This window comes from Pseudonaja textilis, chromosome 18 (assembly GCF_049901715.1).
Source record: "Pseudonaja textilis isolate UNSWEBS1 chromosome 18, rPseTex1.2, whole genome shotgun sequence".
NCBI lineage: Eukaryota > Metazoa > Chordata > Lepidosauria > Squamata > Elapidae > Pseudonaja > Pseudonaja textilis.
Genome location: NC_142007.1, coordinates 6,785,446 through 6,800,821, shown reverse-complemented (window position 1 = coordinate 6,800,821; position 15,376 = coordinate 6,785,446). Strand labels below are relative to the sequence as shown.

The 15,376-nt window shown below is 45.8% G+C and overlaps 1 protein-coding gene across 1 annotated transcript in view; it reads left to right on the top strand.

Moving 5' to 3' along the window:
• Positions 1–15,306, top strand: part of LOC113451267 (protein-arginine deiminase type-2) — a 28,705-nt gene extending 13,399 nt beyond the window's left edge. Inside the window, exons 8-16 of the mRNA XM_087914800.1 lie at positions 1,587–1,690; positions 3,460–3,571; positions 4,155–4,262; positions 8,876–9,027; positions 9,903–10,047; positions 10,125–10,218; positions 11,850–11,935; positions 13,405–13,533; positions 14,624–15,306. Of these exons, the coding sequence (XP_087770926.1) occupies positions 1,587–1,690; positions 3,460–3,571; positions 4,155–4,262; positions 8,876–9,027; positions 9,903–10,047; positions 10,125–10,218; positions 11,850–11,935; positions 13,405–13,533; positions 14,624–14,857 (1,164 nt within the window). The 3' untranslated portion in view covers positions 14,858–15,306. The remainder of the gene's footprint in view (positions 1–1,586; positions 1,691–3,459; positions 3,572–4,154; positions 4,263–8,875; positions 9,028–9,902; positions 10,048–10,124; positions 10,219–11,849; positions 11,936–13,404; positions 13,534–14,623) is intronic.
• Positions 15,307–15,376: the final 70 nt, after the last annotated feature.

The window sequence follows — 15,376 nt, the reverse complement described above, 5'->3', positions numbered from 1 at the left end:
GGCGTGCATAAGCGCACCAACGTGCCTACCGTCCCTGTCCTATTGCTTCTTTTATTTTTCTTATATGTACCCATTTCATGTATTCATAACTATATACTTATGCCTATTATCTTGTAAGCGATAAAGTAAAGTAAAGTAAAATAAAGTAAAGTAAAGTAAAGTAAAGTAAATAATAAAATAAAATAAAATAAAATAAAATGAAATGAAATGAAATGAAATGAAATAATAAAATAAAATAAAATAAAATAAAATAAAATAAAATAATGAAATGAAATGAAATAAAATAAATAAAATAATAAAATAAAATAAAATAAAATAATAAAATAAAATAAAATAAAATAAAATAATAAAATAAAATAATAAAATAAAATAGAGTTGTTGTGATTTTACAGTTTGACTTGCCAGTCCTTTCCCCTACTGTGCCACCCCTCCTGGGCCGATGGGCACGCCTGCTTTCTCGCTGCCAAGCTGGGCCCTATACCCACCTCCAGATGATTTTAGACTCGTATCAATCAAGCCGGGGATGGAGGCTGTTTTTACATTACTGTCGGGTCGCCGTCTCGGGTTGCCGGCCTGCTTGAAATGCCACTTGGGGCTCTTTCTGGGAATCCCTGCCTAAAAATGCAAATTTGATTAGCCTAAAAATGCAAATTTCATTAGCCTAAAAATGCAAATTTCATTAGCCTAAAAATGCAAATTTCATTAGCCTTGTTCTGCCCGTTGGGCGCCTCATTTCTAGCTGCCCAGCCTCCCCCGTTTGCCCTGGGGTGACCCTCGAGAGTTTGTCCAAAAGCTTAGTCTGCCTCCACGCCCTCCCTGTTTTCGCTCCATCATCCAAATGCCGGCGGTTTTCAATTTCTTCTACCAATTAGCCAATTAATTACGCCTGCAAGATGAAATCCCGCCTGGGAGCCAATGGGCTCTTTAGTTATTCATTTGTGTTGTCTCTGTGTTTTTCTTTCTGTCAAATAACAAAAAATGTGAGTTTTTTCATATATATACATATAGATATAGAGATATAGATATAGATATAGAGATATAGATATAGAGATATAGAGATATATAGATATATAGATATATATATAGATATAGATATATAGATATAGATATAGAGATATAGAGATATAGATATAGAGATAGAGATATAGAGATATAGATATAGATATATAGAGATATAGAGATATAGATATAGATTATAGATATAGAGATATATAGATATAGATATAGATATATAGATATAGATATAGATATAGATATAGACATAGACATATAGATATAGATAGATATAGATATAGATATAGATATAGATATAGATATAGATATAGATATAGATATATAGATATAGAGATAGAGATAGAGATAGAGATATATAGATATATATAGAGATAGAGATATAGAGATATAGATATAGATATATAGATATAGATATATATAGATATAGACATAGACATAGACATATATAGATATAGATATGTATGATATATATAGATATATATGATCTGTTTTTCCAGGAATGCTTGATGATAGAAAGCCTCCAGTGTTGCGTTGATTTATTTATTTTGCTTTTTAAACAAATGTTCCGGCAGGGTATTCCACAGGCCCCGATCTTCACCGACACTGTTGTTTTCCGGGTCGCGCCTTGGATCATGACCCCAAACATCCTACCCCCAGTCAGCGTCTTCGTGTGCAGGTAAAGGACCGAAAGGAGCAATGGTGGAGTTCAGATTTTTGTTTACTACCGGTTCTGTTGGGCGTGGCTCGGTGGGCGTGGCAGGGGAAGGATATACTGCAAAATCTCCCATTTAACCTCCCCACCCCACTCACCTGCTTTCCAGCTCCGTTCTCCTGGGCAGGGCAACCCAAGGAGATCCAGCCGATCAGCTGGGACTCGATGGGAGGCAGAGAAGAGATGGGGTTGGCGGGGCCAGTCAGAGGCGGTATTTGCTGGTTCTCCGAATGACTCAAAATTTCCACTACCGGTTCTCCAGAACTGGTCAGAACCGGCTGAATTACCACCTCTGGAAAGGAGTATACAGAAAATGAGGTTACTGTCATTTATTTTTTTGACCCTGGCGCACATTAAAAATGAATTTCTGTTGCCTGCTCTCAAGAGAAGGTTCTCCTTGACTTAAAAGCATCCGTTTAATGGCTTTCAAAATGCATCCAAGGAAGTTGACTTACGACCAGTCCTCGCGCTTATGACCGTTGCAGCATCCTCACAGTCACATGACCGAAATTCAGGTGCTTGGCAATCAAGAATATATTTATGTGGGTTGCAGCATCCCGGATCACGTGATCGTTGATTGGCGGCTTTCCTAGCCAGCTCTGGACCAGCAAAGCAGGGAGAGCTGAATTTACTTAACGACCATGTGATTCACTTAACAACTGCAGGGATTGGCTTAGCAAACCATGCTCCCCGCCCCTCCCAAAGGTCGTAATATCAGGCATGACAATAACCGCAAAGCGATAGAAATTCTGGGCTCACTGATGGTAGAAAGTCAACTGTGTATGTCATTTGTGCATGTGTGTTTATACAGTCATTAAATTTATATACGGCCACCCACCTCAACTAAGGACCCTGGGGGGGTTAGCAAACTTAAATCCCGTCACTTACACAACTTTTCTTTCTTTCTTTTTCTTTTTTCTTTCTTTCTTTTTCTTTCTCTCTCTCTTTCTTTTTTCTTTTTCTTTCTTTTTCTTTTTTTTTCTTTCTTTTTTTCTCTTCCTTCTTCCCTTCCTTCTATCTTGTTTCTTTCTTTTCTTCTTCAATCTCCTTCCTTCCCTCCCTCCCTTTTTTTTCTTGTTTTTTCCTTCCTTTCTTCCTCCCTTCCTCCGTCCCTCTTTCTTCTTTCTTTTTTTCTTTCTTTCTTTCTTTCTTTCTTTCTTTCTTTCTTTCTTTCTTTCTTTCTTTTTTCTTTTTCTTTCTTCTTTTTCTTTTTCTTTTTTTTCTTTCTTTTTTTCTTTCTTTTTTTTCCTTCTATCTTGTTTCTTTCTTTCTCTCTTTCTTTTCTTTTTTTCTTGTTTTTCCTTCTTTCTTTCTTCCTTCCTTCCTTCTTCCTTTCTTTTTCTTTCCTTCCACTTTCTTCTTTTTCTTTCTTTTTTCTTCTTCAATCTCCTTCCTTCCCTCTTTCCTCTTCTTTTTTTCTTCTTTTTTCCTTCCTTTGTTTTTCCTTCCTTTCTTCCTCCCTCCTTCTGTCCATCTTTCTTTCTTTCTTTCTTTCTTTCTTTCTTTCTTTCTTTCTTTCTTTCTTTCCCAGGACCTACTCAGTCCTCCAAGAAAAAGAGTGGGAGATACAGAGTGGTTTCATATGTTTATTAGAAACATAAGATGAGGAAGGTATTGTTGTAAGAATTCACTCTGTGCCTCCAGCTCTTTTTCTTGGAGGACTGAGTGGGTCCAGGCATGGGACATGGGTACCAAATGATGCTCTCACTTGAGCTCTTCTTCCCTCCCTGCAGTGTCAAGGACAACTATCTCTTCCTGAAGGAGATCAACAGCTTGGTGAGCAAAGCCGGATGCCAGATCAGTGTTTGTTCACGGTACATGAACCGAGGAGACCGATGGATGCAGGTTAGCACCGGTGGCTGCGGTCAGATGCATTTCTTGCAAGCAGGTGTGAATGCTCACGGCGTGTCTTTCAACCTCCATAAAATTCCCCATAAATGGATAAATGCTGATCCTAGGCCATCAAGTCAGCGAGTGGTGCGGTGGCCTAGAGGTGGAGCTCTCGCCTCACAATCAGGAGGCTGTGAGTTCGATCCTAGGTAGAGGCAGGTATTTCTCTCTCTGGGCACAGTGAGATTATATCAGCTGATTAAACTCCGCTCTGGCAACAGGAAGGGCATTCGGCCAGTAAACAGTCAGCTTCATTCGCTTGCCCAGACTCCCCCCTGCAAGGGATTGTGGGGTCATTAAAGAGGATGATGATAGGCCATCAAGTCAGCCTCAACTCTTAGCAACCACATAGATAGATTCTCTCCATGATGAAGGCAGCCTTGTTTCTTAAACTTGGCAACCTGAAGAATGTGGACTTCAACTCCCAGAATCCCCTAGGCGTGCCTTCCATCACGTAGCTTCTTCCCATCAATCGCCCTGCGTTTCAGCTGTAGAGAATCTCGCCACCTCCAAAGTCCCGATTCTCCTTCTCTTGCAGGATGAGATTGAATTTGGCTACATTCAGGCACCGCACAAGCAGTTCCCGGTGGTTTTAGATTCTCCGCGGGATGGAGGCCTCAAACATTTTGCCGTCAAAGAGATTTTGGTAAGAGCTGTGGCTGTGCTTTCCCCTCTTAGCGATCTTGTCGTGGGAGCCGAGGCATTCCTCTGTGGCAGAGACTTCTAAAAATATATTATTTAAGGAAGTAAGCAGCAGAGGACGGATAGCAAACTGGCAGCAAAATCCGAGTTTAAAAAAAAAAATTCACCTTTCATTTTGTGGTTTTGATGGAGCCATGTCAGGAAAATACCTTGACAGATTTGAACAATGGACTGTAATAAAATGAAATTCAATGTAGATAAAAGTAAGCATTGACCGCGGCAAGAATGGTTTATGCACAATATTGGGAAAAAAAACAAGCATGCCACTGAAAAGAGAGATAATAAGGAAAATAATGGCGTGTGGGGAATCTGATAAGACTAACTTGAGAAATGAAAAACAAGGGGGATTCAGAATATGAACAATACTTGGAACAAGTTTTATCTGTGGCTGCAGAAAAAGAAGGGAAGGTCGGAAAAAAAACAGCTAGGAGGATTGGAAGCAAAATGTCAATATTGTACCAATAATAGAAATGTTAATGGGTTTGTTTACACCTCTGGTATGTATGGCAAAGTAATCCCAAAATGGCTGCGCTGTGTTTTGTATTTATAGTTGTAAACAATAAATATATATATGGGGTGTGTGTGTGTGAAAAAAGTAAGGCTTTATACTTAGGTAAGAAAAACCAACCGCATAGGTAAAGGATAGGTGAAACTTATGACAGTAACTGCGAAAGGGATCTTGGGGTCCTGGTAGACGACCACTTAAATATGGACCAGCAATGTGTGGCAGCAGCCAAAAACCCCACTGCGATCCTAGGCTGCATTAACAGAGGGATAGATTGTATGAAGTATTACTACCGCTTTAAGAAGCCTTTGTAAGGTCACAGTTGGAATATGGCATCCAGTTGTGCTCACCCCAATATCAAAAGATGTTGAGACTTTGGAAAAAGTGCCGGGAACAGCCATAAAGATGAGTAGGGAACTGGAGGCTAAAATATACAGTTACGTAGTTGGGTATGTCTAGTCTAGTGAAAGGAAGGATTACGGGAGGTATGATAGCAGTCTTCCAATATTTGAGGGGGTCAATCTATTTTCCAAAGCACCTGAAAGCCAGACAAGGAAAAATGGATGGAAACTAACGAAGGAGAGGAGCAACTTTAGAACTAAGGAGAAATTTCCTGAGACAATTAATCACGGATTCAGCTTGGCTTCAGAAGTTATGGGCGCTCCATGGCTGGAGGTTTTCAAAAAGAGGCTGGGCAGCCGTTTGTCTGTAATGGTGTAAGGGTCTCCTGCTCGGGTTAGACTAGAAGACCTCCGAGGCCCCTTCCAAGTTTTATTATTCTACATTCTGTGCCAAAAGGATTGGTTGCCTAGTTCTTGATCCTGTAAATAAAGTTCCTAGCCTCGTAAATCCACAGGCGCTTGCTTGCGTTAGGACTTTTCCCGGCAGGCACAATGCAGCAGGAATCCAGCCTTGATGAACCTCCGATGGCAGAGGGTTGTTTTTCAAGGCCCCATGTCAATTTGCGGCGTCCAGAAGTGGCAGGCACGAACTGGACACTCATATTTTGGGGATGGCGTATGCTGCAGACCTCCTGCCAAGAATGGAAATGGCGTCTGAAGGGCCCAGACCTCCTCCGCCAAGGACTCCATCAAGGACACCTGTAAACCCCTCAGCGCCAACGTACCGACCCCTCAATCTCCATACGGACCCCAATATAGACCTCGCAATGCTTCAGCACCCCTGAATTTTTTTGGGGTGGGGGTGGGAGCCTGTGCATTTCATCGGATCTCTTGCCGCAAGGCGCCAGAACCTGGCTGTTTTCGAAGCGTAGCTGGTAACCGGAGCCGAGACGAGGCGCCGCTAGAGTTACACGAAGACGCTCCTTATCCGTATGTGGACTGATGGTTCCTAAATGTAAGAAATCCATCATTTCTCCTCTGATGAGGACATGGATTGGTCACGGAGGGAGAAATATCAGACTTTGCAAAAATCCAGGTTCGTTGACCGAAACTAAGCTTGGAAGAAGAAAAAAAGAAAAAAACCTTGGAAAAAAATTCTACGTGCCTCCTGCAGTTTGTTTTGCAAAGCACTCTAAGAAAAAAACAAGAAGCCAGAGAGCGTTTAAATATTAAATATCCTCGTCTTTTGTTTAATCTTTCCTTTCCTCGACCCCTGCCTCTGTGCCTTCTCATTTTCCAACGAGGCTACTTAGCAAACTCTCTCTCACCACTGCCTGGGTAAGTGCCTGTCTTGAACCCTCTTGAGAGGCACTTAAATGCAAAACGAGACCAGGAAGCGTTCATTTCTCAGTGGATAGAGCACAGGAGGAAGAGAAGTTGGTAGCCATTCAGGATGGAATTTCTGGATTTTGCGTGGTTTTCTAGAGATATCTGGTCTTATTCGGCTGTTTTTATGCACCGCCAGTTGCTGTCTTGGAGGATAAATAGCACAAGAAGTTGTGGAGAGGCCTCTTTGCCAAATAGGGCGCTCCTTTGGCAAACTCCTTCGCGGTTATTTCCTTCTTCCACTTTTTAAACCGCTGTCCTGGGGCATCCTGGGTGAGGCAGCTCGGCAGCCAACCTGGGGATATCTGCCCCACATGTAAAACATGTGTTAAAACCATGTAGACACATTTGGGGCTTCTGTGTAAGTGCCTGGAGGGATTGATTGCTAAGTGCCGGTTGTTAAACAACCTGAGGAATTTGCAAGAAAGCTGAAAGAAAGCAGCCAAGTTGAAAGGGGAGGCGGCTTTTCCTTCCACACCGCGTGAGAATTTATGGCCTTTTAAAACTTTAGCAGAAGCAAGCAGGAACCGAGGCTGTCACTCAAGCCCCTTCTCTTGCTTCGCTTCCCCACTTTCAGAGCCTGGCTGCGGGAGGGAAAAAGGCGAAGGGAACTGGGGAAATTCGCAAGAAATTTGCAAGAAAGAAAAGCGGTGGAACGGTTGTGCAGGGTTTTCCAAATCTTGGTGCCCGCTTTCCTCTGTCAAAGAGCTCCGGCCACACGCATACGCGGCCACACGCCCCTCCTGTGCCAACCAGAGAAGTTTGATCAAGCTTGGAGATTCCTTCCTTCCTCGGCTCAGAAGACGTCGTCGACCTGTTGCCGGTTTCCCGGAGCCCGTGGTTGTTGGCACAGGATCCCGACAAGCATAGCTTGCAGGACAGACTGCCCTTCCCTCTGGTTTGTTCCAGTAGTTTAGTCTCTGGTGGATGGAATTACAGCCGCCTCGCCTGGATGCAAGCCACCGAATTTGCAGCAAAGCCTCCCTGACAGGATGCCTTTCAAAGCCTTCTCTGCCTTTCTTTGAACTCTTCCTCCTTCCTGCCTGCCCCGAGTGAGACTTCTTTGCAAGGAGCAAAGCCCTCTAGCGGCTTGGCTTCTTCATCAGGGCCGGTGGCTTGACTGCAGGGAGAGATTGACAGCCCGGATTCCACAGGTGTCATTGGCCCGAGGCGTGCTGCTGGGATGTGCTTTCCTTCCCAGGGAAGTCGGGTTCCCTTGGCTTGGCTTGGCTGGAGTCACCTGAAAAGTTTCAGAAAAGGGAATCTGAACAGGAGAACGTGCAAAAGGATATTTGTGCACCTTTTATTCTGGGGGAAGCTGTGGGGCTCCATCTGCGCACAAGAGGAGATCACAGCCCTGAAGGAGCTGCTCCAATGACACATGCACCTCCCTCCCTTCTTTTTCCTATTCCTAACTCCATTCCTTCTCCTTCCTTCCTTCCCCTTTTTCTTTATTTCCTTCCTTCCTTCCTCTCTTCCTTCCTTTTCCTATCCCTAACTCCATTCTTTCTCCTTCCTTCCCCTTTCTTTTCTTTCTTTCCTTCCTTCCTCCTTTCCTTTCCCCATCCCTGCCTTCATTCCATCTCCTTCCTTCCTTCCCCTTTTTTTCTTTTCCTTTCCTTCCTCCCTTCCTTCCTTCCTTTTCCTATCCCTACCTCTACTCCTTCTCCTTCCTTCCTCTTTCCTTCCCTTCCTTCCTTCCTTCCTCCCTTCCCTTCCCTTCCCTTCCCTTCCCTTTCCCCATCCCTGCCTTCATTCCATCTCCTTCCTTCCTTTCCTTCTTCCTTCCTTCCCCTTTTTCTTTTCCTTTCCTTCCTTCCTTCCTCCTTTCCTTTCCCCATCCCTGCCCTCATTCCATCTCCTTCCTTCCTTTCTTCCCCTTCCTTTCTTTTCCTTTCCTTCCTTCCTTCCTTTCCTTCCTTCCTTCCTTCCTTCCTTTTCCTATCCCTACCTCCACTCCTTCTCCTTCCTTCCCCTTTCTTTTCCTTCCTTCCTTCCTTCCTTCCTTCCTTCCTTCCTGCCTGCCTGCCTCCTGCCTGCCTGCCTTCCTTCCTTCCTTCCTTCCTTCCTTCCTCATCCCTCCCTCCTTCTCTCCATTCCATTCCTCCCTCCCTCCTTCTCGAAAGGCACTGCAGTAGACCTACGTTCCCTTTCTCTCCCCTCCCTTCCCACGTTTCACAGCAGGATGCCAGCAGAAGGGAAGCCTCCCGAAGTGTTTGCCCAGATCCCAGATCTTTGCCCAGATCCCAGATCCCAGATCCCAGATCTTGTCCTCTTCGGGGAGACGTCTGCCCTGAAACTTCCCCTCTCGCTTTCCCACACCAGGGCCCGGATTTCGGCTACGTGACCCTGGAGCCTCTCTTTGAAATCGTCACCAGCTTGGACTCCTTCGGGAACCTGGAGGTCAGCCCCCCGGTCTCGGTCCACGGGAAGGAGTATCCTTTGGGCAGGATCCTCGTTGGAAGCAGCTTCCCCACGTAAGCGGGAAACAGTTTGCGGAAGCCGGGAAGTGAGGCTTGTGGATGGTTTTGTGTATTAGTTCAGCACTCACATAATTCCCTTCCTTCTCTTATTTCCTTCTTTCTCTCCTCTCACTTCCTCACTCCCTTCCACCCTCCTTCCCTCCTTTTTCCTTCCTTCCACCCAACAATTCTTCTCTCATCTCTCCCTTCCTTCCTTCCTTCTTCCCTTCTCTCCTTTTCTCCCTCCCTTTTTCCTTCCTTCCTCCCTCCCATTCTTCTCTCATCTCTCCTTTTCTACCTTCCACCTTTTTCCTCCCTTCCACCCACCCAACCATTCTTCTCTCATCTCTCCCTTTCTCTCTCCCTTTTTCCTTCCTTCCTTCCTTCCTTCTTCCCTCCCTCCCATTCTTCTCTCATCTCTCCTTTTCTCCCTTTCTCCCTCCCTCCTTTTTCCTTCCTTCCTTCCTTCCTTCCTTCCTTCCTTCCTCTCCTCCCTCCCTCCCTCCCTCCCATTCTTCCATCTCTCCTCTTCTATCTTCCACCTTTTTCCTCCCTTCCACCCACCCAACCATTCTTCTCTCATCTCTCCCTTTCTCCCTCCCTTTTTCCTTCCTTCCTTTCTTCCTCCCAACCATTCTTTTCTCATCTCTCCCTTTCTCCCTTCATTTTTTCCTTCCTTCCTCCCTCCCTCTCAAACATTCTTCCCCCATCTCTCCTTTTCTACCTTCCACCTTTTTCCTCCCTTCCATCCACCCAACCATTCTTTCATCTCTCCCTTTCTCCCTCCCTTTTTCCTTCCTTCCTTCCTTTCCTCCCTTCCTCCTAACCATTCTTCTCTCCTCTCTCCCTTTCTCCCTTCCTTCTTTCCCACCTGCCTTCATTCCTTCTAGCTCTGGGGGACGCCGAATGACCAAGGTGGTGCGCGACTTCCTCCAGGCCCAGCGGGTCCAGTCCCCGGTGGAGCTGTATTCAGACTGGCTGACTGTTGGCCATGTGGACGAGTTTGTGACCTTCGTCCCCGTCCCTGGCAAGAAGGCAAGAATGGCACAACTTCCCTTTAAGACTTTTGTCTGTGCCCAAATCTGACGCGGCGGTTCCCTTCTTTCCCCCAGCAATTCCGGATGCTCATGGCCAGCCCTTCCCTCTGCTACAAGTTTTTCCGAGAGAAGCAGAAAGAAGGCCACGGGGAAGCCATCATGTTTAAAGGTAGGTGGTCTCTCCAGCATCCCCTGTTGCAGAATTTTTTGCCCCGGGGAGGATGACAGCAGAAGTGGAGTGAACCTTGGCGAGACCCACTTCCCTCCCCGAGAACAGGAGGAAGCCTCCAAGTGGGTGGGTAACAGCGTAATTTTTATGCCGGAGGATTACATCAGTGTGCTTCTGCACAACCATGCCAGATCCATGGGAGGAAATAAGTCCTAGACAGATATTTAGACTAGAATTTATAATTATTTAAGGTTAGGGTTTAGGTCTATTGTAGAAATGTACAGAAATATGTAATGAATGATGGAAATGTGACTTCTGTTTTCGGCCATAGCTGTGGAATACTAAATTACAGCATATGGATTACAAATCTCCCTGATGTTCCCCGTAGATAAGCATGCATATATTATATATTCATCTGATATTCCCTTTTTTTGCATATGAGAATTAGATCTTATGATATAGTTTATTAATATAAACTAAGAATTGAGATTTAATATATTTATATTTTAAATATATTTAAATATATTTTAAAAACTGTCAAATTCTATATATATATAGAAGTTTTCGCGGGTACTTACATGTATGGCATTCAGCTTTGTTTGGGTATTTTCCCACGTCATTGTAGTTGTGCTTTTAATGTTGTAGCGGCGTTTCAGCAGAATCTCATCTGCCATCTGTACAGAACCCTGATGATGGCAGATGAGATTCTGCTGAAACGTCGCTACAACTTTAAAAGCACAACTACAATGACGTGGAAAATACCCAAACAAAGCTGAATGAATACATACATACTATACATACATACATACACACACACACACACACACACACACACACACATATATATATATGGTATTTAACGTACTGCCAAGAAGTGTTACGGAAATAGGTTGATACAAATTTTACGATATAAATTTTTGTAATTTCTTTCTTTTGACATTTTATCTGTTGTAAACTTTTTAAATATTTTGAACGTTCATAAAGTTTTGCTTTATAATAAAAAAATAAAACAAAAACAAAAACCGTGCCAGATGCTGCAAACAGTTACAGAAATTGAAAACCAGATGGCAGGATAGGAAAGTTCGCGCTGGCATTTTGGTGCCCGGTTTTATCCCGGGACGGGCCACGTTTCCTGCCGTGAGGGTGTTTAGCGGGCGGGCAGGGCTGCAATCTTAGCGGAGGCAGGCTGGCACCGTTGGAGAGCTAGCGAGACCCGCTTGACGCCAGGCAGAGCAGCACCCCCGGAGCAGGTGGGACGGGATCCCAGGCAGGTGACATTTATTGCCTGCTTTCCAAGTTGGGCCATTTCTCTTCATTTAAAAAAGGAGCTCAAGGGGACGCAAATCACCGCGCTTCCTAAATTCCCAAATGAAGGGGATTCGTCTCCAACAGAGATCAGCTGCCAGGCCAGACGGATCCTGGCTGCGGCCTCTGGTTCACCGGCTCTGCCTTCCTGGCGGGGGGAGGTGGGGAGGTGGGCTTTGAAGAGGGCTGAAAGGTGGAGGGTTTGTCGTGGCCATCCACAGAAGGAAAAAAAGCACAACTCCTCCTGTCTGTCTTCTCTCTCTCTCTTCTCTTCTCTCTCTCCCTCCCTCTCTCTCTCCCCCCCTCCCTCCTTCCCCCCCCTCCAGGATACTCTGGCACGGACACCAAACGCGTCACCATCAACAAAGTCCTTTCTAATGACATTATGGTGCAGGAGAACCAATACGTGCAGGTGAGGCTTTGCAGGCAGGCGTGTGCGTGTGCGTGTGCGTGTGTGTGTGTGTGTGTGTGTGTGTGTTGGTGGTGAGACCTTGCTTTCCATCTGCTACTCTAAATCCCTTTATGATTTGTTTCTAACTTGAGTGGCTTAAAATGGATTCGACAAAACCATGATCGGAACAAAAGAAGATAACAGAGTTGGAAGGGACCTTTGGAGGTCTTCTAGTCCAACCCCTTGCTTAGGCAGGAAACCCAAAACCACTTCAGACAAATGATTGTCCAATCCCTTCTTTAAAATTTCCAGTGTTGGAGCATTCACAACTTCTGGAGTCAAGTTGTTCCACTGGTTAATTGTTCTAACTCTCAGGAATTTCCTCCTTAGTTCTAAGTTGCTTCTCATCCTGCCTTCTGGTGCATTGGAGCATAGCTTGACTCCCTCTTCTTTGGGGCAGCCCCTCAGATATTGGAGCGCTACCATCACGTTGCCCCTTAGTCCTTCCATGGTTTTTTTTTTCAATATATCTCAGAAATTTGGGGAGCACAGAATATGTCCTGATTTCTAAAAATCTAGGATACAGCAGGGATTTGGCTGTCTGGTCTTAAGGTCTTTTGCACCTATCTTAAAGGTGTTTTTTTTCTGGAAAAAGACTGGAATTTTGTAGATAAAGTCTAGGGGATAGTGTTGCAAGTGAGATGGATTAATGCATTTTGGGTCAGTTCCCCCGCCCTGGTGCTGTCCTGTCCGGCGCTCCGTCCAGTAGCCTCAATGCTTCCCTGACCTCCTTCCTTGTGAGGAGGGGCCATCTTGTAGCCCCCCAGTAAGTCCAAGGTGAAGAAGTTTTGAACACAAACTGTACGGTTGGCCTTCCAGCCATCGAGGGAGATCTTAATACAGTCCCCGATTTATAACAGGTTTCGTTTAGCGATCGTTCAAAGTTACGATGCTGAAAAAGTGTCTTGCAGCTGTTTTTCACACTTATGACCATTGCAACATCCCGCACGGTCACCTGATCAGAATCCAGACCCTTGGCCAATGACTCACATTGATGACGGTTGGCAGTGTCCCGGGGTCACCTTTGCAACTTTCTGACAAGCCAAGTCAATGGAGGGGAAGCCAGATTCGCTGAACTATCTACTATCAATTCCAATGATTCACTTAACAACGGTGGCAAGGAAAGTCGTAAATTGGGGGCAGAACTGATTGAACAAATGTCTCATTTAGCAGCATAAATTTTTCGATGTGATTGTGGTCATAAGTCAAGGATTACCTGTAGTTTCTCATACATTTTTTTTTTTTGGTTGGTTGGTTGGATTTCTCCATCTTATGATCTTATGATGTGTCCTTCATGCTGGGGCTTCCTGGGATGGAAGGTGCCCCCCCTTTAGAGGCCCCTGAGGACACCATCTGGCAGAGAAAGGGATGGCTCTTTGGAGGTGGGGGGAGCTCCTAATTCTTGGTCTGGCCTCTGCTTTTCCCCCCAGAGGTGCATCGACTGGAACCGCGACATCCTGAAGAAAGAACTGGGCCTGAAAGAAAAGGACATCGTGGATCTACCTGCCCTCTTCAAGATAGACAAAGGAGGGAAAGCCATGGCTTATTTTCCCAACATGGTGAGCACGGGGGCTGCTCTCCAAGCCCCCAGGCCCAAAAAGCCTGTGGAAACATCAGTTAATGCCTTCCTTTGCCCCCTCTTCATTTTTTTTTTAAATTTGCAGAGATTTTAAACTTTCCTTCTCGCCAAACCGACCATTTGCATTCATCTGTCGTGGTTAGCCGGCAGCAGGTGCAGACGGCGGAGGAGAACGGGGGGTGGGGTACTCAGATGAGGGGCCAGGACCCTTAGGGAGGGGACTGCTTGCCTTCGGAGATTGCGGGGGGCTGCAGCCGTGATGAGGAGGTTCCCGAGGAGCCTGTGCTAAGTGTGCGTGCACGGAGGATTGCTTGTGGGAAAGAGCAACTCCAACAGCACGGGCGACTCGGGAGAAAGGCTGCAAGGGTTGGGGAAGTGGAATGTTCTTTGCAGGAAGCAAAGACGTTTTGAAACCCCAGCCTCTTGGACATTCCAGTATCCCGAGTTTGTATTTGAAGATTCTTGTATTGCAAATTATTTCTTGTCTGCTGTCTTTTGGCCATCTCACAGTTTGTGGCAAGGCTTGTGCTTATCGCAGATAATTATTTTGCAGAAACATTACAAGGTTTCTGTTCCCTTTGGGTTTGGTTTGATTTGTTGGAAAAGGGCCCAGGGGTCACAACATCACCCCGTTGCTTTTCTGCCTCCTTCCATTGTCTGGGAGGGCCAGATGATAGCAACAGCACTTAGACTTATATACCGCTTCACAGAGCTTTACAGCCCTCTCCAAGGGATTTAAAAAAACCAGCATATTGCCCCTCACAACCTGGGTTCTCATTGGACCAAAGGATGGAGGATTGAGTCAACTTTGAGCCAGTCAGAATCGAACTGCTGCCAATGGGCAGAATTAGCCTGCAATACTGCATTCTGACCACTGCGCCACCACAGCTCTTAAGGGCACATCCTGCCATGTGCCAAAAGACCCCCAAATCCTCACCCACCCACCCCACTTAAAAACTCACCCCGGGCTTCACTTTTCTTTAGTACGGTGCACTTAGCACATTGTTTTGCAAGAGAAATAAAAATAAAAAACCGCCCAGCCGTGAGCCCTTTCACTTTTACCTTCTCAGGTGAACATGATTGTCCTCTCCAGGGACCTGGGCATCCCCAAGCCGTTTGGGCCCATCATCGAAGGCGAGTGTTGCTTGGAGCAGTATGTCTCCTCTTTGCTGGAGCCCCTGGGGCTGGCCTGCACCTTCATCGACGACATCTCCTCGTACCACAAGCACCTGGGAGAAGTCCACTGCGGCACCAACGTCCAGCGGAAGCCGTTTGCCTTCAAGTGGTGGAACATGGTCCCGTGAAACGGGGGCTGCTGCCGCACCCCCGGGATGTCAAGAGGGGTTTCAGACACACACTTTGACCCTCTGGCCGTCTGGCTTGACCCGCAAAAGAATCTGGGCGTCTCTTTGCACGCCCGCTTGAGAAACTAGGCGAGTCAGCAGGTGGTGTGGGGAAAAATTGTTGGTCTGAACGCTGCAGGGAAGAAGCATGCTGTGTCGATTGGACCCAAGGAGCATTGCAGGGCCCAGTCGGGTGTCTTGACAACTTTTGCGTGTGGTGTGCGTTTTCTTTGTCCTCTCTAAATTAACCTTCAACGTCCCGCTTTTCTTCCTTCCTTCCTTCCCCTAATGTAGCCAAGACAAAGCCCCTTCTGCAGGGGTGTGAGGGGTGTGTGTTTTTACAGCCTCGGCTTTTGTTGCGGTGGGGGGCACTTTGGAACAACAGGAATAAAAACGAGGCGACAACGTTTGCGGCGTGACCATGTTTGCAGTGTGTGGGCCAGGAGGCGTTTTGCGGAGTGTGATGTCCTTTCTTGCAAC